Genomic DNA, 26503 nt, shown 5'->3' with positions numbered 1-26503 from the left:
CCCAAAAAGCCAAGCTGACTGTGCTCAAGGTGAGGGAGAGGGAAGGACATGAGTACGAGAAATAAAGAAATGAAAGACTTTAAGAAAAACAAAGCAAGTGAAATTAGCCTTTTAGTATGAACAGAATATCAATTGGCACAGTTTGGGAGAGAAAGGATGAGGAGTGGAAAGTGAGGTGCCTTCGAAGGAGGAGAAAACAGCAAAGAAAAGGCACAAGAGCTACATAAAAATGGATAGGTGGCTAACAGGACACCTGGAGGAAAAGAGTAGGAGTTAAAACTATGGTTACACGTTGGGCCCATAGTGCAGAGTGCCTTGAAGAGCAACTGGGGCTGTATATTTCCTTTGGTAGGCAATGAAAGGGACGCTTTTTGGTTAAGGGGAATGGCAGGAACCCACGGATCAAGAACCTGAACACATTTGTTTTCTTATAGTTACCCACATTTATGGCTCTCCTTGAGACCATCTTAAAGATGAGTCCCCATACCTGCCTCCCACTCAGTAGACACAAAAAGATACTGACCAGAAACGAGTCTGCTCTCTCAGAAACAAGATTCCTGTGATACTAACTTGGTTTGAAATTTCTGCCAAGTCTCAGTTCTCACACAAAAATGCGCAGCCTCGGGATACCTCTGGCTCCTCTGCCACTGCTCTCTAGTTGAAGCCAAGGAGAAGTGCAATTTCTGCTGAGAGTCCCCAAGTTCTTTTTAAGCAACCATTCCAGGAAGGAATAAAGGCTGATTCCCCTTGGAGAAAAACAACTTAGGTTCTCCAAGTCAATACCCTAGAGACTCCATCACTGTTCCAATTGTCTAGTGCTGCATGGCAAGCTACTCCAAAGCTCATCAGCTTACAACAACCACTTTTATATCTCACGATTTTGAGAGTCAAGAATTTGGGAAGGGCTCAGCTGGGTGACTCTTTTACTCCATTCAGCATTAACTGAAGTCACTAGATAGTATTCAGCTGGCAGCTGGGCTGGTCATGCCTTGTGCCTTGGTGGGGATGCATGGAAGACTGATACAGCTGGACATACCCACCAGTTTGCCTATCGATGTCCTCTCAAGACTAGTGGTGTTAGGGTAGTCGGACTTCTACACGGCGGCTCAGGCTCCAGGAGTCCAAAATGGAAGCTGCTGTTCCCTTCAAAGGCTAAGCCTGGAACTGGCACATCATCACATCTGCTATCCCATATTGGCCAAAGCAGTCACAGGCCAGCCCACATGCAAAGGGAGGAGTATCAAAGATTCTATGGTGGTCTTTAATCCATTGTAACAACCAAAATCAGAGGTACATCCTAGGCAGCCATGATTTGCAAATTACTGAATACTGGAACTTTAAAAACTCAGATGAAGAAAAATTCATTTACTACCTCACACTAAAAGGAGAGGGGGAAAAGGAATTTCCAGAGCAACAGATACACTCAGACCCTGCTACTCAAAGCTTAAGGCTGAAACTCTAAAGGCCTTACAAATATTCACGTGTGTTGTTTTAAAGATTGGCACCTGAGCTAACAACTGTTGCCAATCTTTCTTTTTTCTGCTTTTTCTCCCCAAATCCCCCCAGTACATAGTTGTATATTTTAGTTGTGGGTCCTTCTAGTTGTGGCATGTGGGACGCCACCTCAGCATGGCCTGACAACCAGTGCCATGTCCGCACACAGGATCCGAACCTGCGAAACCCTGGGCCCCCAAAGCAGAGCAGTGCACTTAACCACTCAGCCATGGGGCCGGCCCCTATTCACGTGTTTTAATTCAATAATTCTATCTTTAAGAATTTAATCTAAGAAAACAACCAGAAAGGCACATAAAGTTAGGTAAATATATCAAGTACTATTTACAATAGTCACAAAGTAGGAGTAATCTATATTTCTAATAAGAGATGGGTTAAATACATAAATACAGACAAAAGTATCTTTTAAAAGAAGATTAAACACTGTAATAAAGTTCACATGGACAGTAAACAAGTAGTAAAATCCTACACAGTGATCAACAGCAACTTTGAAATCTGATGGATAAAGATAAATGAGTAGATAATACTATCTTGACTGGGAACTATATTTCCAGCAAGCAGGATGATAAGTACTGTATATCAGGCAAGGATATTGAATTGTTTGGGCAGTATTAATAGTAAGGTACATCTGTAGTGGGTAGCATTTTACATGCGTTTCTGTGATACTGAATTTGAAAGAATAATGCATAGGAACACATGTAAAATGCTACCCACTACAGATGTACCTTACTATTAATACTGCCCAAACTCTCCTTGTTACCACCCAGGTTAAAAAATAAATACAACTTACACAGAAGAAAGAAGGTCCAGAATGATTTTTTTAATATGATGAGAACAGGAGAGTATGATGTTTAAGGAAAAAGGAAACCTATTTCTTCACCAGGAAACAAAACCAAAAATGCACACAATAGGGGCCAGTCTGGTGGTGCAGCGGTTAAGTTTGCACGTTCCACTTTGGTGGCCCGGGTTTAGATCCCAGGTGCAGATATGGGACCACTTGGCAAGCCATGCTGTGGCAGGTGTCCCACATATAAAGTAGAGGAAGATGGGCATGGATGTTAGCTCAGGGCCAGTCTTCCTCCGCAAAAAGAGGGGGATTGGCAGCAGATGTTAGCTCAGGGCTAATATTCCTCAAAACAAAACGCGCACAATAAATCAAATTCAAAATTGGAGAAAATAGCTACCAAAACAAAAATCAAGAATGTAGTATTGACATAAACTTTTTCTAAGTTTAAACTTACCACAATTAAATGTTTTAAAAGGCTTCTGCCACAACTTACTCTAACACTATAATTACAATTAGAACAGTATTAAGGCCTTTTCATTTCTAAGCATCGGTACATTAAGGAGTAGTGTATATGCCTCTCCACCATGGAAAATACTATGATACTCGCTGCTGAGACCATTTAAAGAGCAGTTGTGAACAACAAATAGGGAGAGTTAGTAAGGAAACATGGGAAACTTTCTCCAAATTTAGTTTCTACAATAAAGAGGGAAAAGTAGACTAGAAATATGAGCAAACACTTCTAGAGTACACACTAGGCACAAGAACTATGATGATAAGTTGGCAACACAAAGAAATTTTAGATACAGTCCATGTCTACCATGCCTCCCATTGGTGGGACAGTATATAAACCAAAAAGTTAACGCAAGATAGCACTTAAGGAAGTAACATCTGGTATTTCAGAAAGAGGTGAGAGAACCTGGAGGCAGGAGACTAGTTAACGACTACGCTTGTGAGGATGAATTGCTGTAGGACAATTCTCAAGCCCACCAGACTCACGGGCCCTTTCATAACCAATATTTTATAATGCCTCCCCTTTACTATCCAAAAATGAAATCCATAAGTTATATAATCTGCAATATATATAACTTCCAAGTGGGGGGGGCGTAGCCCTAACTTTAATATAAAGCAGAAATTAAAAGGAAACATACATGTGTCAATAGGTAAAGGCTCGGAGATTACTACACTAGAACATATAACAAAGCCGTCAGACACTTCTACCCACTTATAATAACAAATAAGATTGCATTTTTAAAAATAAGACTGGATGCCATTCTGTACAAGACATAAAGGAAAATGAAGGGGTAGAAGTACAGGTGGACACTGCAATAAAAGTTATGTTAGAAGTAATAAAAGACCAGATTTACATATGTTTTATGATAAAAAGGAATATCACTTTGAGTAGGTATAACATGTCAGGACAAATTACAGACTGTCAAAGTGGAGAACATGAGGAAGAATGATACATCTCTGCCAACTTTACGAGTATGTTTCCTTGTAAAATATTCACTTTATCTTAATGGTTTTGTTGCTCCATAAGAAAACACACGTTGGCAGGATAGACATGTTGGTAACTATTCATGTGTAGGAAAAGCTGTACCATCAAATTTCAAAATTTCAACTGAGTATCATCAACACTTTTCTTTACATTTGATATTTTAGGAAAAAAGAGGCTAAATAAGAATATACAAAAACATACATAGAATCACTCTGACTGTAAGTGCTAGAAATGCAGAGTGATCTAAACGTGTGTTGTATGGGCAACGTGAACACCACTAGAGGCACTGTTGGCAGAGAAATGACTTTCTTAATTGGTAAACGAATTCTTGCTAAGCTCAAAAAATATTTATTCACATAGTGGTTGTATTCATGGGAAATTGTGTATAATAAAGTTATGTTTTTAAAAAAACCTCTGTGTTTATGTATAAAGACAAAGTTATGTTCTAGGCTCAGATATTTATAATCGGGGTTTTTAATAGCACAAAGGTCCCTTGAGAAATCCCAAAGTTGGGCAGGATTTGGGCAAGTCTTTGTTCTGTGGGACTCCCTCCCCTTCCCTTCCCGTTTCACCCCTTCTGCCTCCTGTCCACTAAATGCCCCTACAGGGACAGTACCACACTCCTTTGAAAACCACTTCTGTGGGGTTTCTAGATGAATAACACATGGGGTTTATCTACCCAAGAACTTAAAAGACTCACATTTATCACATTTTACATTGTACAAGACAATCTTTCTACAAAGTCCCATAAACTCATCATTCTTTGTTCCAAGACCTTTAAATTCAATCCACTTCTCAGATTATAAATAAGGTTTCAGGGTGTCTTAAGACAGTTTTAAAGAGAAGAGGGGAAAAGAGTTGAAAGCATATGGACCACACTAATGACAGGGAAACCATGAAGAGTGGCCTAAAACATCTCAAGAGCTTGGGAAATTTATCAAACTCTGAAATCAAGACTGATTCAGTCATAAACACCAAAATCACACTCTGGTCCCTCTTTCAGTGCTTCCTGGAGTTGCCACTGAGACAGTTTTTGCTTTTTGGTTTTTAGGGAAACGTATGTATTGTCTTCAGTGAATTTTATAAATAGCAATGTTTTCATTTTCCAAATTACCACTTATCATGTCAAACAGTATGAAGAGCAACTAATTTGGTAACTAATTTTACCAAAGAGGTGAGTAATACCTGTGTATCACTAAATTTAACATTTTAGATCTATTGTAATTCATTGAAACCTGTGCCCACAGTATCCCTTAAAGTGGTTTAACAGCAAAAAAAGTTGGAAACTAAGCCGAAAAAAATGTTCTATCAATACAGTTCTTTACAAAAAAAAAAGAAGTGAGGTAGCTTATAGAAATTCTTTCTTTGCAAAGAATTTTTAAAAGCCTCAACAATTACAAAAGAAATGTAACCTAAAATGAAAACATTTCTCATCTATCAAATTAACAAGGCTTTGTAAAATCACGGTACTTAGGGGACTGTCTGAACAGGAACTTTAAATATTTTCTAATCAACAAAGAAAAGAAAAAATAAAAGAGTTAAGGATCAGTAAGGAGAAACAAACTGTCATTATTTACAGATGATGACCATCTCCATATAAAAAACAAAGGATCTAATGAAAAATCATTAGCATTAATAAGAGAATTAAGCAAGTGGTAATAAGATTAAATATACAATAACCAGTTATATATTTACATACCAGAAACAAAGATTAGAAAATGTAAATTTAGAAAAAACATTAACAGCAACAAAAAATAAAATGTATCCAGGAATAAATCTTACAGAAAAAGGACAAGCCTCATGTAGAGAGAATTATAAAATGTTACCAGAATTCATTAAAGAAGGCCTAAATTATACTATGTTCATGGACAGAAAGACTCAATATTGTCAACAAGTCAATTCAACCCAGATGGATGCATAAAGTCAATGCAATTTCAATCAAGATCCAAATGGAGGTCACTGAGGAACTTGACAACTTGAAGATAAAATTTACATGGAAGAGCAAAGGCCCAAAGACAGCTAGGATATGTCTAAAAAGGAAGAATAAGTTTGAAAGGGACTAGCCGTAGGAGACAAAGACAACACACAAATGAATTCCAGATGAATTAAGAACTTAAATGTAAAGTCAAATTTTAAAACTTTAGAAGATCCTTAAAAGAAAATATAGGATTTCTTACATAGGACACCAGAGGCTAACTACCAGAGAAAATACTAATACATTTGATCACATTAAAGTTAAGAAATTTTGTCCAAAAGATATCACAGAGAAAACAAAACGGGAAATCAGACACCGGTAGCAGAAATGGAAAATTTAAGGATTAGTATTCAGAATATATGAAGAATTCTACAAATCAATAATAAAAAATGGTCAAAAAATGTGAAAAGACATTTTACAGAAGAGGAAATATAAACACCAATAAACACATGAAAAGATACTCACCCTTATAAATAAAACCACTGAGATACAACTTTACACCACCAAATGGGCAAAATTTAAGAATTCTCACTGTACCAAATGTGGATCAACAGCCTATTAACACTGTTGGCGAGCATTAAACCAGCACAACCGCTCCGGAAAACAATTTGCATTATCTCATAAAATTGAAGATACTCATTTACAACCCAGCAACCCAGGTAGGGAGACTCTCACACATTAGCACCAGGACACATGCTGAGGGTGCTCACAGAACATTATTCGTGACAACCACCACCACAAGAAGTCCATCAGCAGGATAAGCAGTAACTCAGCTCTAGTATAATAACTTAATAAAATCCTACCCAGAAATGAAAATGAATGAATTACAACTACATTTTGGAAATGTATTGAGTGAAAAAAGCAAGTTGCAGAAGACTACATATAGTAAAAATCAAAAACAAGCAATAAATCATCTAGGGATGATAAACCTATTTTATTTTAAAAGCAAGAGAATAAAACACAAAATCTAAGGTAGTGGATACCTGGGGTGGGGAGGCTGGGAAGAAGTGCTCCTAGACTTACTCAACGACTTCATAGACAAGTTTCCACTTCTAGTCCAGATTTCTGTGCACTAAAACAGAACAGCTACTGCACAAACAATAGAATTACCTATTTTATCTTGTATTTACCTATAAATACAAAACATCACTTCATAGTAATCCATAGCTGACCATATTATTTCAAAATAAAACAACACAGAAAACTCCAGAGGTGATTCAGTTTGTTACTGGCGACTATCTGAAAACCGCTAGCCTATATGACAACAGGATTTCCTCCCTGAGGAATAACCCCTGTGTTCACTGGCAATCGGTATTAAGAGTTTACAAGGGAAGTGTTACATTGTAATAACCTTCAAATGACATGAAGGAGGAATTTAAATACCTGTTTAACAAGACTTATACTTAGTGAAACAGAAACTCCTAAAGTCTCAGTCTGAGAAACTCCGCTATCCTAAAAAAAGAAAGGCATTTAACTTGGCATTGTGGATCCTGGAAAGGAAGACGAAGCTTCATAAAAGAAATTTTATGGTTGGTTTCAGCTATTTTCCTATTCTTAAAAGAAAGTTCAGCAGAACAAACAGGCAGGTCTCCTGTTATTATTGTCCACACAAGGATGATGTCTTAAATTTTGAGAAGACGGCTCTGTGGCCTTTCTCCAAAGATCAGTGAACACACCTCTTTCAAACACTCTCCCAAACCCATTGTCTGGACATATTTAATCGTTGAATTTAGCTCTATGCTTCTCCAGCAGTTTAGAATTAGTTTTCTGATTCATCGAGACAACCAAAGAATATTCAAATGCCTATGATTTCATGAGTCAAGTCCCTAGTCCTAAGTTGCTGACCTAATGGTTTAAAACATCACTCCTGTCCTCAATGAGCTCATATGAAGAAATGAAATAAATACACTTTAAAACTATTCCAGGGGCCAGTTCTGTGGTCAAGCGGTTAAGTTCGCACGTTCCACTTCAGTGGCCCAGGGTTTTGCCAGTTTGGATCCTGGGCATGGACCTAGCACCACTCATCAAGCCATGCTGAGGCAGTGGCCCACACAGCAGAACTAGAAGGACCTGCAACTAGAATATACAACCATGTACTGGGGGGGTTTGGGGAGAGAAGAAAAAAAAAAGAGAGATTGGCAACAGATGTTAGTTCAGAATAAATCTTAAAAAAAAAAAGATTTCAGAACAGCATGGTATGCTCAAGGGACCAATGAGTGGTACAATAAGCACTGTTGTATGACACTTGTAGAATGTTGAAAAGAATTTATAGAGACAGTAATTTCCCTTCCAAAAGAAATTGGCATGATAAAGAACAGAGGAAAACATGATATATTTTAGGCAAAGGGTGACAGCAAAGGATTCTGAGCAAATAAAGACAATGAGTTTGACTAAGAAAAAAAAGGGTATCACAATCTTAAAGATTGGCACCTGAACTAACAACTGTTGCCAATCTTTTTTTTTCTTCTCCTCAAAGACCCCCAGTACGTAGTTGCACATTTTAGTTGGAGGTCCTTCTAGTTGTGGCATGTGGGACACTGCCTCAGTGTGGCCTGACAAGTGGTGCCATGTCCGCGCCCAGGATTCGAACCAGTGAAACCCTGGGCCGCCGAAGCAGAGCTTGTGAACTTAACCACTCGGCCATGGGGCCGGCCCCCACAATCTTTCAGAAAGCAAAAACCAAGCTGAGAAAACCCTACAGGCAAAAGCAATCACTTATGACCATTTATATAGACATCTTCAACATGCGTGATTCTTTAAAGATTCCTAGAGACACTGATTTAAAACAACAGAAAGATAAAAATCAGTGACAAGTAGGTAGGTAGATAGGGAGATGCATAAAGTGTGTGGAGAGGAAAGACACAGACATCAGGGAAATTAACTGCTTCTGAGAACATGAATATCAGGACTAACTTCCCATTCAAAAACTGTCTCAAATGAAATGGCTTTAACGCAGCCAGGTTCCTAACAAAATTAGTCATGGGCACTGGAGATGCAACTGCATTTTTACAAAAAAATCAAACAAAAAATGAACAAATGTCAACAGAGAAAAAGAAATACTTTCCTCTTAGAACAGGTAATTTTTTGTTAGAATTCAACCACTACTACTTTTTTAAACATATATGCAATGCCCTATTTATACTTCTAAATATTCTTACTGTAATTTAATAACCCATCCACTCAAATTGTCTTAGAATAAATCTGTTAAAATTCATTCTTTCAATGAAATGAAAGTTTCTATTAAACAAATTTTATTCATTTATTTAGATAATAACCAATTTATCAAATGTGTATTGTGTGCCAATTTTTTACCGTCTTTAGCTATTCTATTACCACTATCTGTAAAAGTGGTAAAACATATAATCAAATGTGATACAAGTCCATAATCCTTTAGCTGTGACTCTAAATTCAAAAAGTTCTAAACAGCAGAGGATTTTCATAACATTTGACAACAAAACATGACGAACTAGTGTGAGGCCATTATAGCCTTTAATCAGCTCTCAGTGTGAATACATTTCACTGCAGAAATAATAGAGTATTTTGACTGGAGGGTCCTGCTGCAAGTGCCTAGTCTTTAGCTAACAATACTGGTGAGGAAGCTACACCATGTACTAGCCATCCCATTCTACCTGTTAAATTTCTTTTCTTTTCTTTTTTTCAGAAAGATTAGCCCTGAGCTAACATCTGCTGCCAATCCTCCTCCTTTTTTGCTGAGGAAGACGGGCCCTGAGCTAACATCCATGCCCATCTTCCTCTTCTTTATATGTGGGACACCTGCCACAGCACGGCTTGATAAGCAATGCCATGTCCTTACCCAGGATTCGAACCAGTGAACCCTGCCTGGGCCGCCGAAGGGGAACATGAGAACTTAACCGCTGCGCCACCAGGCTGGCCCCTCCAATTTCAATAACCCTCTCTAAAAGACAAACTCCACCTTGGGAAACTAAGCAAAAGTGCCATTTCTCACCCCCATCTGCTTTCTGTGGCCGTAGCCTCATAGAAATAGGAATTCATTTATTCAGCAAACTTTTGAGCACCTACTACTATATAAAAGGTACTACGCAATACACTAGGGATATAAAATCCAAGGGAAAAAGCAAGCGGATGAAATCCTCCCTGGGTCAGGTCCTCTGCACTGCATGCTTTTCACCCAGAAGCTAAGCTCTAGGTCTTCTCTGCCCGTCTCCAGCCTCTCCAGCGCCTTTTACATAACAGGCACTCAATAGATATTTGTTAGGTGAATGAATTAAGAAATCAATAAATTCATCGTGTCCTCAATGAACTCAGTCTACTGGGGGAAACAGAGAAACAATACAAACAAAGCACTTCTCACATCACAGGGATGCAAAATGTTTATTGATTTTTAGAAATGAATAAATGTATGAACATCGAACAACATAGCAAATGCTACAGAGGGGCAGGAGGAATTAGAAATCAACAAAATCTTTCTGGAAGAGCTGAAATTTGGCATGAGTTCTGAAGGACAATTAGGAGGAAGCCAAACAAACAAACCAAAAAAGAAATGAATTAGGAAAAGATGCAGCACTCATGCTGTGTGAACACACTCACAACGACTGGAACTAAGGGCAGAATTCCAATCATACAATGAACATAACTAGTATTCCTTTGATTCAAATACTATGGCTTCCATTAAGCCTCAAACTGAATTTTTTTCTTTAGCATTTGCATCACCCTCCTTGCTTAACAAGAACTGCCGTCAACCCAGCACTCTCCCTTCTTTAACTTTCAGATTTAATTTTCATTTTTAAATCTAAAATCAGGATCTAATTGACTAGTTCTAAAAAGTCCTCTCTGACAGAATCGAAGAATCTCAAAGTTGGTGGGAATCTGAAAGGTCACCAGATAAATGTTCTGGGAAGTCATTTATCTCGATCAGCTATAATCAGATCTCTGCAATCACAGGGAATTTTTATCTTTCTCTTCTGGCACTTTATATTTTGTCCCAGACACACACATTCTTGCTCTCCCACTAGACTGTAAGCTCTTTATGTACTACCCACATTATTCTTTATCTCATATTCTTGCCGTGCTCAATAATCAAAAGCTCTGTATAAAATCACCTTTTAATCCAATTCATCAGCTCCAGCAGTCCCCGTCAAGTTCCCACCATCTGCTTTTTCCTGGGTACAGTCTTATTGTTACCCTTGGTAAAGATGAGTTGTCGCACCTTCTTTCCTAACACCCACACACATCCCCGCGGGTGGATCTTCCTTCCTGTTTTTAATGCCAATGATGCCACATTACTTCTTTTTTCACCATCGTTTCTATTTTATGGACCAGGTAGGACTTAATACTCCACACGTTTAAAAAAAAAAAAAAAAGGGAACAAGTTCCAAATAAACTATCCCATTTGTAAGCTGCCGAATGTCTGTATCTCTGAAATTGTCAGATGTTTCCCTGCAGATGTTTCAAACCTAGAATCATCAATGGCCTTTCCTGTTCCATCTTTTGTTCCTCTGAGAAGGTTACTGTGCTTCCCTGAGACTTCCTGTTTGAAGAACCACACACTTGGGTGTTCAAACTCCCATGTGTCCACTATTCACCATAAAAGGGACCTGAGGAAGTAACCAGGCAGTTGAACACAAAATGATGTATGAACAAAAACAGCTGGGTGTTAGCAGGACAGACAAAAAGACAGCAGGGATCTAGGCTCTACTGTGAATTTCAAAACAAGGTCTATTTAGTCAGGCATGGTTAAAAGGCTGCTGATTCAGAGCATCAGTGGCCCAATTCATAACTGAAAATCACTAGAGATGTGAATAAATCTGTTTTTAGTTACTTCCACAATGTCATCCCAACACTACCCTCCCCAACAGACTCCCTCATGGGAACAAAGCTGCCTCTCCTTTCTCTCACAGAAATGGCAATACCAACTCAAAAAGTTTCATGAGGAGACGGCCCCGTGTCTGAGTGGTTAAGTTCGTGCGCTCGGCTTCAGCAGCCCAGGGTTTCACTGGTTCAGATCCTGGGCACAGACATGGCACCACTCATCAGGCCATGCTGAGGCGGCATCCTACCTGCCACAAATAGAAGGACCCACAACTAAAATATACAACTATGTACTCGAGGGATTTGGGGCAAAAAAGCAGGGGAGGGGGGAGAAGATTGGCAACAGTTGTTATCTCAGGTGCCAATCTTTAAAATAAAAATAAAAAAATAAAAAGTTGCATGAAAAAATTTAACATCTATTTTATTTCCCAATCCAAAACACAGATCCCCTCTTCTCCAAGGGGCTCTCCTATAAAAACACAGGAAAGCACAGATATAGATACACACACAAAAATACACAAAAAGCACAGAAAACAAGCCTACGTTCTCCAAACATCTGGGAGGCATGCTAATTTCTAGAATCAGTCCATCTTTTGATCCCCTGGATTCATGATCCATGTCCTTCTTGTGCCAGGATATAAGAGCTTTAACGTGCGCATAAGTTTAAAACCAAAACCTTATTAGAACAGCCACAAAGCTGAATGATCCCCAATTCTACCCAGAGTTGATGCTAACTTATTTCTTGGCATGTGGCAAAAATGCTGAAAACAGCAGTAAACAAAGCAGCATGAGCCTCTAAAGCAATCCTGATAAAGTAAACAAATTTTACGACAGCTGCGTTACAGATGTTCTCACAAGCGTTCACTCTGCAGTAGAGTTCTAAGAATTTAGTCTTCAATAGACTTTCTACCTCATGAACGTACGTAAAATACTCTCTATTAATTCAAAACTATGTACAGAGCCACTCTAAAAGTCAATCCTGGACACTCAATCCCACAGAACGTGACCCTTTTCCCACTAAGGGGCAATCATATGACCAAGGCAATCAAAGAACACAATTGCTCTTTTGGCTTCCAACTCCCCCTCTCCCCCCATAATCTTCACTCTCAGCCCCTTGTTTCTTTCCACCCCCTAAAAAGAGCACACGATTCCAATGAAAATTCCAGGATGCTCGCTCATCTCTATGAGATCATGATCTGCCATTAAAAAAATAATAATCTAAAAACTTAATGACGGCAAAACAGTAGAAGCCATCAGTCCTATCAGAATAAGGTCGGTGACGAGCAGGAGCCACCGCAGGAGCAGCAGCACTGAAGGACAGGTGTACAGACAAACGGCTAAACCAAGACAGCTACGCTCTAACTTCCCGGGTAAGAGATTAAATAAATTAAACCAGGATCCATCCCTAAAACATATTTTTTACAGCTTAAACTTTCCTAAGTTTCTTTTCAACTCCAAAATTTCATAATTTTATTACTCTAGTTAGCCACATGCTAAAAAGTCCATTAGACACCAACATTTCAGAAAACTAAATGTTGTAAGGGATAGGGTCAGAAAACAAAATTCATATCTAGATCTAATCATTTCACATTGCCAAGATACTGTCACTTATTCCTTAATAGTTTTTGATAATAAGATGACCTCGGATTTTGAGAACATCTGGGCAGATCATTCCTGCCTCTAATCAGGATTTGTGCTGCCAGAGCAGGAAAACATCACTTCCCAGTTCCTGCCAGTGAATAGAAAGCCCAATAAAAGCTGTTCAACTCATTTTCATCAAGCTGCAAAAACTGTGAAGCTCTTCTCTTGGAAATAGTTGGGATCCTTTCATTGTCTTTGAAGATAGTTGATGAAAAAGCCCCGATAAAATACCTATGCTTCTATATTTTAATAAGTGGCAAAAAGCAGGGAGGGCAGGCATTTTAAGCTCAACACTCAGTGCTCAAACTTAGCAGTGGGTGCATCCCACCCAACCTCCCCATAAGAAAGGAAATCAAGCATGCACATTTAAAAATCGTCAGTCACTAGGATATGATGATGTAACCACATGTATCACACAGACACAACGTGTACTAAACAGGTCTGAGAGAAAGCAGGACCATGATTCACTAACACTTAAAATTTAATCAGTCAACTCACACCTGTAAAGAAAAACCACTCCTAGAATCTTGAATCTAGAAGTGGAGACAGTACGCAGTCACTGAGCAGCACAACATACAAAGTCTTACGCAGGAACTATGACCTCTTTCCTCAGAGATAAAGCAAGAAAATAATTTGTTTTAAGTTATCTAAGAGTCCCCTGATTGAACCTTAGCTCAGTGATGCTCTGGGGTAACTAGGGAGATACAGATTGAATAGATGGATAGATAAGTAGATTAGATTGAGTTATAGATTTACAAATTAAGATACATAGAAATCAAGGTGAAGGGAGTCACTTCTCAGCCTGAAAGATAAAAGTGACAAAGAAATCTCCTGAGACCACAGTACTTATCTGTCAATCAGTAGCTGGTTAAGACCTATTCAGTTAGCAAATCTGAACAAAAAAGCCACGGTGTAAGAACCTACTTGGAGTAGAGGAGAAAAGAAATAGAACCTGGAGATGAAGCTGGCAGCCTTATCTTTAAGGATGTCAGCTAAAGTAAGCAAGCGAACTGAACTCAGTAATTCTCAACAACCAGAAAGGAGCCATGGATAAGGTAGAAAGGAGATAAGGTGGCATTCCCCTGACCACCCTTCAGGAAATGGGGTATGCAGTACACTTTCCATCAGCAGACACTGACAAAACCCAGGATCTCATTGTGAAATTCAATAAATTCCTTAGAAACTCCTAGAAGCATTAGCAGCTAAATATTCCAAAACTATAGGTACGCAAAACCTAAAATTCTTCCATTGCCAACAATCCTCTGTTCTTCACAAATAAGTGCAAAGCCCTTTTTAAAAGAAGCAATCGAAATCCAGGGATCCTCAAGCAGAGATCTGTCAGAGAAACCAGGTTCGGTTCTTTGCTTTGGGATACTTTATTTCACTCCCCAATTAAAGGTGGTTCTATAATTCTCTATCACTTCTCAGGTCTAACATAGTATAGTAGCAAGAATATAATCTATCCACAACAGGTCTGGATTCCAACCTAAACTCAGCCTGTTCAACTGCAGAGAAGTCACTAGTCATCTTTATCACTATTCCACAGGGGTTAACAATAGTTCTCAAGATTGTTTAAGGATTCAAAGAGGGAACCAGGAGGCACTCAACAGAAGGTAACTCACTTTCTTTTCTCACCTAATTTTCAAGATTCTCATCTCCCCAGAACCCATCCTACTTGTCTCTACTACTCTACAAAAGCAAACAATGCCTTCACTGTTATCTGGTTACTTTTAGATCTTTATGCAAACAAGTCATTCTTCCTGGAAAGTCTCCATTCCTGTCCACTACTTTTCTTCAAGACCCAAGAAGCTCTTCCTGGCTACGTTCAATCCACACTCTTCAAAGTGCTCTGCAGATATTCCCTCTGCACTTTAAGAAGATTCAACTGAATTATTTTTACTGTCCTTAAAGTCCCCCGTTGGTTTTCTGTACATGAATGTTTGTCTCATCTCACGTTACAAATTACCTGATAAAGAAAGAGCTTCAACATTGTTACCCACATATCACATATTACAATGCCCACAAATGAAGGATTCTTTCAGCAGCTGCCTTATTTACATAAGACCTTTGTCCGCTAACTAATTAGAATCACAATCCAATAAACTCTCCTCATTTTGACCGCGTAGGTCTTTTCATTTAGTTGGAAATACTCCACAAAATTTCATAGACTTCTCTAAGAAAGCCACACAATTCAAGCTTCAGACATTATTTCTAAAAGGCTCAATGAGAGAAAGCCACTACCTAGAACATGTCAAAGAAACGAAGATGGAGTCTTCATGTTATACGTTATAAGTAATTCGTATTTATTTTCATCATAGGATTTAAGTAAGTTACATAAAAACCAGACACTGTAACTAAAACACATGCCACACAGACACATTCTTAGAGAATTCTCTAAACCTGCAGCAAAAAACACAAACTACCATCTTACCACTTCAAAGCAGGAAGCATTGACCAAAACCATTACCTGTTTAAAGGTGAGCGAGAAGCACAAAGAGAACTGCTCTTCCCTCACCCCTGCCCATACTCGGGGTCCTGAGACTTTCCACAAAGCTCACCTGAACGCTTTCCGAAAGCACTGCAGGTACTTCCATTAAAACCAGCTGAGACCTCTATTAAAGTCAGCTGGCTCACCTGTTTGTCAGTTCACTCAACAAATATTTGTTTACGTCTATTAATGCCAGCAACTGCTGGTAGGGTAGGAAAACGGTGAGAGACATATATCTGAGAGAATTAAGCCTCAGATTCTGTGCTCTCCTACTTTTAAGCCAAAAGGATACCAAAAACAAACAAAATCACTTATACATTATTTTGTATAATACAAAATATAATTTTGAAAAGTTTCTTAATTCTTTTTAATTTTAGGAATAATTTACATACAACGAAGTGCAAGAATTTTAAAGGTACAGCTCTGAATTTGTACATATGTATACACACTTATGTAACCTCCACCCAGGTCAAGATACAGAACATGAAGTCAGAAGTGTAAAGGAGAAAAAAAAGACTGATCATTAACCGCGTCTCTGAAAACACTGGCAGGCGCCTCTGCAGTGACCGCCATAGGCAATCATTCTGGTTGGGAGAAACTGTCACATACATTGTGCTTTATCATCATGAAACAAAATGCACTGAGTTCCTCACTCTACACAAGACCATCTGTAATTTTTTATTTCAAGAAATAAAAAAAAGAAACGTGAGGAGGCTGATTCTGGATTAATATTTCCAAGAACTTTCAAAACAAAAAGAGGCTAAAATAACAAAAATCCAAAGAAGATGATATAACAAAAACCCAGTGTTGCCTTCAATACAACAGGAAGCAGCCACACAGTTGGAAACAAAGAGTAAAAGAAGGGAGCTGAGGGAATATAACTCCTAAAGTTTTAAAAGGAATAATGTAAATCCCCTAATTCATCTCACAGCCTTGCGACAAGGTTCTCCTCCCACAAGAGATCTGAGAGGGCCATTGTCTAAGAAAGAGATAAGTCGGCTTTATTTTATTTCATGAATATGTAGCTGCATGGGGCACCAGGCTGACTGGGCCCAATTATTTTAGGCTGGCCCCCTGGAAGAGCCTAGGGAAAGAACAGCAGATATACTTAGTGTTGCCACAGTCTGGCACGATATTCTGAAACCTCAGGGACATTTCTATAAATGAGTTTGCTGGTAACCCCTTTGAGCAAGCTGTCAATTTTAGGCCCAAATGAGCAAACATCTAACTTTATCATTTTACAAGGACATGCTTGCAAACCCCAGCAAGGCCCGCTCACAAATCTTAGAGCAAGCAACTTAGGCAAGGTAACAGAACCAGCCACCGTCATCTTGAAATTTTACCCTCTGAAACTGACAATTTAAGATAAGAGACAGATTAATCCCTTACTTTAAAAAATCTTCTCAGGAATTTTGGGCAGTAAAAATAAACAAACAGTTCGGCTCTAAACTTTGACACTTTTCCCTAAAACACAAACAGAACAGCAGCAGGGCTGTCAATTAAGTACAGCTGGAAACAAGGAACAAGTGAAGAAGCATCTGTTGGTTCTGTCGCCTGTTAACTCTAGACAAGTAAGAGATTCTTGTTCACCTGCCTAAATGCTTTTATGTGGTTCTTCAGCATCCTGCAGAGAAGGCATACCTCAGTTCGCCTGTCCTCTCACTGTACCCCTAATGAATTAAATCAACTAAAAACGATGCCACAGACAATAAGCAAATAAGATAGTTCATTGTGATCTTCCCCACACTGCTTAGTAATACCCTTTAAGAGTCTATTTCAACTGTAGACATGCGAACACATACTTCAAAATAAAATTTATTTACATCCAGTGCTAAAGAAAAAACACAATATTAACATTCAAATGTCAGAAATACATACTCACATGTGAGATTTAAATCTGAGTACATAATTACTCATAAAATTTATCTGACTTCAAATTATATGAAAGCCTAATTTTTACCCAAAAAAGGACAGTCATAGATCTCTCAATTTGGTATCAGTTTCATACCTAACTTAGTACTTTTTTTAAGGTACAGAAATAAAACAACTACATGCGACATTTAATATTAGCTGTTACTGTGACATACATCTCAAGAAAATGGCGTGACGGCACTGATAAAGATAAATACAAGCTGAAAAGCATTGCTGAGAAGAATTTAAATCAATGTGCAGTGTTTGGGGCCTTATTCTTACTCAGGCATTCATTCATTCACTCACTCTACACACAGTCCTCCCTCAGTATCCACAGAAGGTTGCTTCTGGACCCCACCCCACCCAGCTCCCCACATACTAAATCTACAGATGCTCAAGTCCCCTTTATAAAATGGTGTGGTATTTGCACATAACCTATGCACGTCCTCCCGTAGACTTTGTCACCTCTAGGTTACTTATAATACCTAATACAATATAAATGCTACGTAAATAGTTGTTTACTGTATTGGCTAGGGAATAATGACAAGAAAAAAAAGTACGCACGCAACCATTGTAGGCCTTTCAATCTATGGTTGGTTGAATCCGAGGATGTGGAAACCGCAGATACAGAAGGCCGACTCTATGTTTATTGAACACTATGCCAGACACATTGCTAAGCCCTGGAGATACAAGGCCTCCAGCCTCCATCCAACAGTAAGCGAACGTTCTCTGCGCATGCACTTTTCACTTAGAACTTATTGTATAACATTGAATGTACTGACTGATCTAGAGCAGAGGTCACTAAACTTGTGCTGTACAGGGCCAGAGAGTAAATATTTTAGGCTTGTGGGCCAGGACATACAGTGTCTGTTGCAATTATTCAGCTCTGCCTTTGTAGCACAAAAGCAGCCACAGACAATACATTAATAAATGAACTTGACTGTGTTCCAATAGAACTTCACAGATACTAAAATTTGAATTTCATATAATTTTCACGTCACAAAATATTATCCTTCTTTTGATTTTTGAACCAATTAAAAATGTAAAAACCATTCTTAGCTCATGGCCCATACAAAAATAGGTGGCAGCCCTGGGCTGGATTTGGCCAGTGGGCTATAATTTGCCTACCCCGACTCTACAGACCTAGGTATTCACAACTGGGCTACAAGTTCCATGAGGTCAGGGCAATGTCCTATGAATCCCTATTCATCCAGGAATTTGTATGGTGCTGAGGCACAACAAACAATTAACTAATGTTAGTTATGCTGAACTGAACTTAAAAAGATGCGTAAGTCCCTGACTCTGCCTTCAAGACCTAACGATCTAGAAGTAGAGATAGGCAAGAAAAGAATCAAACAATACCATGGGATAAGTGTTGTGGTAAATACCTACAGGGTAGTGTGACTGGGACACCTAATCCAGACCAGGGAGAAGGATGGAAAGGGCAGAGGGAGAGAAACTGGGGAAGGAGTCCTGAAGGTGGTGACACCTGGGAGAAGTGTGCCAAACCAAAGGGGTAGCCCTTTGAGCATGTGAAATGATAAAAGACAGCCCACAGGTTAAACAGGTCCAGATCCTAAAGTACCTCAGACACCATGCCAAGGAGTCTGGACCTTAGCCTAAAGGCTTGAGGAACCACTGCAGGACTTTTAGCTGCGAAATGCTACCATCAGATCTGCATGTTAGAACTGCCGCTCAGTCCACAGTATGGCTGCCCAAAAAGAAGGGGGAAAACTGAAGGCAGAAAGACCACCAGTTAGTTAGGAAGCTGTTGCAGTATCCAGGGGAAATTCAACAAGGAACTTGATTAAGGCAGAGGTAAAGATTCATGAGACACGGGGTCTGGATGTAGGAGGTAAGAGTGAAGTCTTGGGCAGACTGCACCAAGAGCAAGTGAGGAAGAAAAGGGATGGAGTTACAGCTGCCCAAGAACTGACCAGCCTCCCAGCAGTGGATCCTATCTGCTCGCCTATAGATAAACATAATAATCTTTACTGATGAGAGCCTACCAAGCATGGCTGTTTTTGGTGGAAGACTTAGGAAAAACTGGTCAACAGCCACTGAGATCCAGCTTTGAGTTGGGTAAGACGATGAGGAATGAATTTAGTTTGGACATGGCTTCTGGACATCCCAAGTTGACCGCATCCAACAAGTCTCTAGGTTTGAAGAAAGAGCTGCCCTGGAGATACAACTTCAGAATTTATTGATTTGCACACAGTAAATGAAGCCTTGATGTTAAGAGGTGTTCATTCAGGGAGAGTGAGTAGCATGAAAAAGAAACTAATGCAGAAACATAAGTGGAAAGGAACGGAGGGAAAAGAAGGAAAACCAAGGGAGCCTGGGATCTGACTGAGTGTGTACATGAACTTGTATTTTAAAGCAGCTCTGGAATAAACTAGTCATTCTTTTGAGAGATCTGTTAGAGAAGCTAAGAGCTGCAGGGGATAGTGCATTAGACTATGGAGTCAAAACCCTACCTCCACCGTGACTTCTGGCAAATCACAACCTCAGGATCCTCATCTTTGCCTTCAGTGAGTTGTGAAAATCTAAAGAGTGATAAACTGGAGGCTTTACAAACTGTAAAATATTATAACACTTATTTAGTATTATAATGACATTACAACTGAGTATGAAAATTCCACCTGATCTTTCTGTCAGGTACCGGGCTATGTATTTAGTAGGTATTTAAAAAATGTTTGCAGACTAGTTGGCAGTAACATGAGAATGTATGCACAGGGGGAAGGAGTGCATAGCATAAGGCACATCCAACTTCCCAAAAGGATTTAGAATTGAAATAGTCAAACGTTATCCCCTCCACAAATGCGGCCACTAACAAAATAATGGGGGCGGTTACCAAGTTCTCTCCTGATGTATAAATTGTTTCTCTGAATGCTTTAGAAACATGGAGAAGGTATTTACAGAAAAAGCAGTGAATGCAGAACAGGAAAACAGCCAACAGCAACTTTATAAAACTCTGTTCAACAACTACTGGCCATTAAAGGAGAGTTCCTTAGCTTCTCAAGTTGAAACCTGCAAAATGTAAGTCAGGCCTTTGTGAGACAAACTAAAATAGTGTCCCCTCAGGGTGCACAAATACCACACTGAAGTCACCAGAGTGAACTATTCTCTGACACAGTCAGAACCTACCTTGCAAAGATTTTCCTGGGGGAAAAAAATGCTGTTCTTTTCATGTTAAATATATACTCACAGGACCCAACAGAATAAAATGCAGTATGCTTATATATCAATTATTCTGATTTAGACACACAGAAAGGATATTTACATATAGCTAAAAAGCATCATTTAATCACTATTTGTTCCTAAAGCTTATGAGGAGCTTGAAAACTAATCTGGTCTTGGTGTAAATTTTAGGAGTTCCATAAACTTTGATTGAGTTGTTTTATAAGCACTCTCTTCCTTAATCTGTTTTTAGAAAGAGGGGAACCTACCTCCCTCCAAGATCAAGACCCAGTCTGCCAAGTTTCCATCCACAGTGACTATCGAGTTAATTAAAAGGGGCTGTTTCATAAAAGGCAAATCCTCAGCTACAGTCTTACTATCAAATACCCCACTGATCCTGATAAAACTTATTACGGCTTATTACAAAACACAAAAGCCAAACTTTTAAACAGCAACTGAATAATCCGTACAGAAGTTAGGAGAGAAGATCCAGAAGCTGAAGGCAAAATAAGGAAGACTTCTTTTTAGAAAAGGGTGCCTGGCTGAGATTTCTCTCCGCAACAGGCAGAAAACGCAGTTCTGGTTCCCACAGCAACTTTAACTCATTATATCTGAGGATACACTGCACCCTGGATTACTGTATATGGTGCTTAATACATGGCTGCTTTCAGAATCAACGCTGATTTTCCTGGCTTTTGTACAAGCAATGTTAATGGTACAATGACCTAATTTGTACTTGCCATCTGTTAAAAGATGCCTCATCCCCCAAAAAATGGTACCATTTAAAATGATCATGTAACTTTACATATAGAGGTGTACGCATGAAACATTACATCAGAAACTGTGAACGGTGGTCCCTGGGGCAACATGGCAACTGGAGATGACGAGACTCACTAGTCATTATACTTACTGTTTTAATTCACCATGTCGTGTTCTATTTTTACAATAAAAAAATGACTTATGATCAGTGCCAAAACATGGAGGTTTCTTGTGACTATTTAAGCACACTCTGACTTTGCTTTTTAAAAATTTACTGTGTTTAGAGTTCAACATTAAAAGGAAGGCTAGAAAAGCGGTGGCTAGACCTGCTTCTTTCTCATGCTCACTTGGAGTTGCACATGCTCCGTAAGGGCAAAGCACAATATGCATCACTTGTTTAAGGGTATGTGAGATTTGAACTGGACGGGAGACTTAACAGATGCACAAACAGTCATGGTACTTGAATTCATGGGAAATAATTAGTTAGCTAGAGCCCACGGAGTAACTGGAGCGAGGGAGTGAATACAGCGAGCATCAAAACACACAGTGGTACATAAAGCCTTGCCTATTTGCCATAAATTATAGATCATAACACGCGTGTGTACATATATCCTTGTCATTACAAAAAGGTGGGGAGAGAGAGAGACTGAGACATCAATCTCACTACACACGATCCCCCTCCCTCCCCCCACCTTCTCCACCACACACAATTTCCTCTAAGACATCATTTCTGGTCCAAGAACAAGGAGAGTAAGTTCTAGTCAAGTTTTTAGAAACTGTGTATCTGAACAGTTCAAAGTAAATGTTTTTACAGTTAATCACAATACTCGTATGAAAGCTACTTTAAATAATTTTTTTTTTTACTTAGGAGTTTTACACCCAAAGTTTTATGAACTTCATTCACCTGCCAAGATTACCAAAAACCGAAGAACTTTTCAGCAAAAAACAAGGCCAAGCATATAACATTTCTAGAGTTAAAAAGTCATGTTAGAGTCCTAACTGGGTGAACTCTATGATCACTTTTGACTTTTAATCACTACGACCCAAAGTTAAGATATGTGCCTCTCAGTAGCAGCAACCTAACTTGACTGATACTGTCTTACCTACCACATTACCTTTGTAACAGAGAACTAATCACTAAGCAATCTACCTCTGCAATCATCTGAAATAACCTTTTGCTACATAGTGCCCAGAGCTGAAAACTCAGAGGGCTGAGATTGACAGCCCCACTTTCATCTAAATAAGAGATTCCTTTTCAGAAATCTTCAACTGAATCTCAGGCACTTTGAGACATCAAGGCAATGCCTTTGCTTTGAAAATTTTAATATTTGAAAATAGATAAAATAAGACTTCGTGGGCATTCAAAATTCAACACAGAAACTTTAACAGGCCAAAATTTAAACTTAAATAGTTGGATATAAATTTCAAAAATAACTTTGGCCACGTTTAAAAATGTAAAACTTAGGAGAGAACAGCTACGGAGCAGCCCAAGTCTTAGGAGCCCCTAGACCTCTTGTGGTGTTGTTAGAAAGGCACCTGTTCCAAGATACTGCTACTTCTATACGTTTCCACTACCTCTGAAAAACTCAACTCAGCAGTTCACTTCTTCTATCTCTGAAAAACGGTGCCTCAGAGTTTCACTTTATAAACTTATTTTCAAAAAGTTTCATCTTCCTAATGACTTAGCTAGAAATAAAATGGTATTTACTACAAAGGTGCTAAATACGCTTTTCTAAAACTTAACTCCACACACAGTAATTTAACTCCATTTTTCAAAGCCCTTTTTGGAAGTCATATTCTTTCTCTGGAATCTTGACAATTAAATAAAGTTCAGTGTACCAGAGGGCAGGGGAAAGAAAAACACAAAACCATGACCAAAAGAACCATCTGCCTACAAAGCGTTCCTTTCAAAGGCCACTAAATACTGTTATTAGCCATCAAGAACTACCCTGCTTTGATGGAAGAATGGCTTGGGTAGTCTGATCTCTCTAGAAGTTCATTACTACCAGCTCCCAGTAAAATCGAGTCTTTCAATGCAATGGGGATTGAAGCTCTACAAATCAAATGTCAGTTTCTCACCATATGTTACTCTTTTAAACACAATAATGAATCATTCTGCTTGTTTATATATTTTAGTGAGAAGACAAACTTACCCACATCAAACATGATTTTTGATACTTTAGGATAAACAGGCCCATCCTCATCTACCACCCAGCAATGAAGTTTTCTATACATCCCTTTCCTGATTTCTAAAAGGTCACTTGTACATGTCTCTACACTTGCTTTGAATCAAAGCAAAAGGAAAGACAGTAAGGGGAGCCTCTTTGCCCAGGGACAAAACCGTGCCCAGCAATTACAGTGAATAAAGACACCTCCTTTTGTGTTCTCTGTACCAGGATTAGCAGTGAAATAGCTTTGTGGCTCTTCATTAAGGCTGAGCAACTCTAAAGAACAATAACTTTAAAGTGAGTTTCTATTTTAATCACACATAGGCAATACCGGTAGTAAAGGCATTTGCTCCCCTCAAATTCCCTTAACTTAGACTCCTTCCTCTCTAACTCATTCAACAGAGCAAACAGCAATCACCCTCAAGCCTGCAGAGACATTTAAACACGGTAAGAGCGATTAAAGTGGACCTTCTTGTCTCTGATCCAAGAATGGGTTATGATGGCCCTGCTGGGAGAGAGAAAAGCGAGGATGTGGGCTTCTGATTAACACTTCAGAAAAGAGGGACAGAAACAGCCGAAATGGCGAATAATCAAGGGAGCGAGAATTCGGTTAAATTAGAAAGAAAAGGAAAGCCAACAGAAGAGATGCTGGCGCGAAGCATCTTAGCCCTCGCGGGATGTTAAGTGCTAGATCTAGTTTACAAGTTGGAGAAGGCAATTTCTGTGTGGCCCACGCTAGGAAGCAGAGAGCCAGCTCGCGCCGATCTGCGCCCCGCAGGCTGGGCCAGGGGGTGAAGATGGCCCGGCAGCCGGGCTATAGGCGAGCAGTAGTAGGAGACAGGGCTGTCACCGCTTACCCAGGTGCAGCGTGAGGTTGATGGAGTTGGGGTACTGCACCCCGGACAGCATGGTCTGGCTCTGCCACCAGGTGGTGTCGGCCTGGTTGTTGTAGTCGGTCAGGAAGGCTGCCCCGTGCTGCAGGTGAGGCTGCCCGGCGTCGCACAGGTGACAGGACTTGGTCACCCCGGTCACCCCGGTCTGCACACAGTACTCCTCGGGCGGAGTCCCGCACGTGTTGGTGGCCACCACGGTCACGTTGAAGGCAGCGTTGACGAACTCAGGCATGCAGCGCTGCGACCGCCCGCCCTCGTCCGTGCACTCGTCCATGGCTGCCCGGGCGCAGCCGGCCGCGGCGGCCGCCAGCACCGCCAACACCGGCCAGAGCCGCCCGCGGGGCCGCAGCGCCGGCGCGGCCCGCTCGCTGCCGCTCATCCCGCCGCCCGCGCGCTGGGCCACGGCAAAGGCAAGGGCGCGGGCGCCTTCTCTCGCCCAGCGGCGGCCCCCGGAGGCCGCTCCGCGGGCTGAGCCTCGGGGCCCGGAGGCCGGACTCGCGGGGCGGGCGGTGGCGGCAGCTCACTCTGGAGACCCGGGCGCCGCTGCCAAGGACCCCGCGGCTCGCTGACCGACGAGCGCCGCCTCCGCGCTTCCCTCACCCACCCGGGACACAGCCCGCTCTCCGCGCCGACCCCCTACTTCCGAGCGCGTGCCCGAGCGCGCGCCCCCGGGGAGGAAGGCGCAGGGGGTGGGGTCGGCAGGCTGGGGTGGGGTCTGGCCGAGGAGAAAGCCCAAGCCCGGCCTCCTCGCCGCCGCTCCCGCGGCCCCTGAAGCCGCTCTCCCGCCCTCCGTGCACCGTGGACTGCGCGTCCGCCCTGGCGACTCGCGGCGGCGGCGGGGGCGGCGGCATCTGGCGCTCGGGCCCGCGGCGCGCGGTCGGCGAGGGAGGGGCCCCGAGGGGCGCGAGGGGTGGGCGGGGAGCGGGGCCGAGGGAGGAGCGGGAGGAGAGGGGCGATGGGGCGGGAGGAGGGCGCGAGGGAGGGGCGGCGGCCGGTGCATGCCGGGAGGGAAGGGAGGCTGCGGAGAGCCGGCTCTCTGCGCGAGTGGGACGCTGGGGTCCCCGGCTCCGCGTCCCCAGAAGACTGCCGATTGGGGGACGAGGGAGCGGAGGGGACTTTCAAAGGGCGACGCCGGGTCGGTGAGGTGGCTCGGAGTCGGCCTTTGGGCCCCGCGCCAAGCTGGGCCGAAGCAGCGCGAATCTCCGCCCCGCCAGGTGTCGGTTCTTGTGTCCAGCAGGGCCGCGCCCCGAGGCCGGCACCCGAGGGACCCGAGGGTAGGGACCGCCCCCAGGCCCCTCGCCCCGCCCCGGCCGCCCCGGGAATGCCCCCTGCTGCATCGGGCCTCGCTCCAGCCCATTCCGAGAAGAGGTCCCGGGGTATCCAGGGGGCTGACACGGTCCCTGGAGAATGAAGGGCCTGGTTGCAGCATCAAAATGAATTTTCTGAAGCGATTTCCTGCCTCTAAATTAAAGTGTAACCAGTCGTTTAACAGGGGCAAGGAAGGAAGTAAAAAGGCTGGGAATGGAATGACATTTTTCCCCTGGGTACGCAGACCCACTGCGAAATTCTTCCACTGTGTTGTTTATGTTCCCCAGCTTGCCTTTAAAAGACTCGAAATTATCTGGATCTGACATCCTCCTTTTCGGGCCTGCTGAGTCACGGAATATTCTCGGTGCCAGAATGACTCAGTTCACAGAACCTGAGCCAGAAGATCATGAGTTTTACTCCCAGATCAGAACCTGGGCACTTACCCAGTGCTAATACGACAAGCAAAGACACGGAGGGGAGGGTGCTGTAAAAGCGAATGGCCCGAGGGCGGCGGTTTTTAAACGTTTGGAGTTCCTAAACAAAGTGGATGCTCGTGAAACAGATTTTTTTTTAAACTTTTCAAGATCTTAATAGTA

The 26503-nt window shown here is 41.3% G+C and overlaps 1 protein-coding gene across 1 annotated transcript in view; it reads right to left on the bottom strand.

Moving 5' to 3' along the window:
* Positions 1-25388, bottom strand: part of LAMC1 (laminin subunit gamma 1) — a 116545-nt gene extending 91157 nt beyond the window's left edge. Inside the window, exon 1 of the mRNA XM_046680978.1 lies at positions 24564-25388. Coding sequence (XP_046536934.1) covers positions 24564-24978 — 415 coding nt within the window. The 5' untranslated portion in view covers positions 24979-25388. The remainder of the gene's footprint in view (positions 1-24563) is intronic.
* Between the last annotated feature and the right edge of the window lie 1115 nt (positions 25389-26503).

Source organism: Equus quagga, chromosome 13 (assembly GCF_021613505.1).
Source record: "Equus quagga isolate Etosha38 chromosome 13, UCLA_HA_Equagga_1.0, whole genome shotgun sequence".
NCBI classification, from domain to species: Eukaryota; Metazoa; Chordata; class Mammalia; order Perissodactyla; family Equidae; genus Equus; species Equus quagga.
The sequence above is the reverse complement of the archived record's forward strand: the minus strand, read 5'-3'. Positions and strand labels throughout refer to the sequence as shown.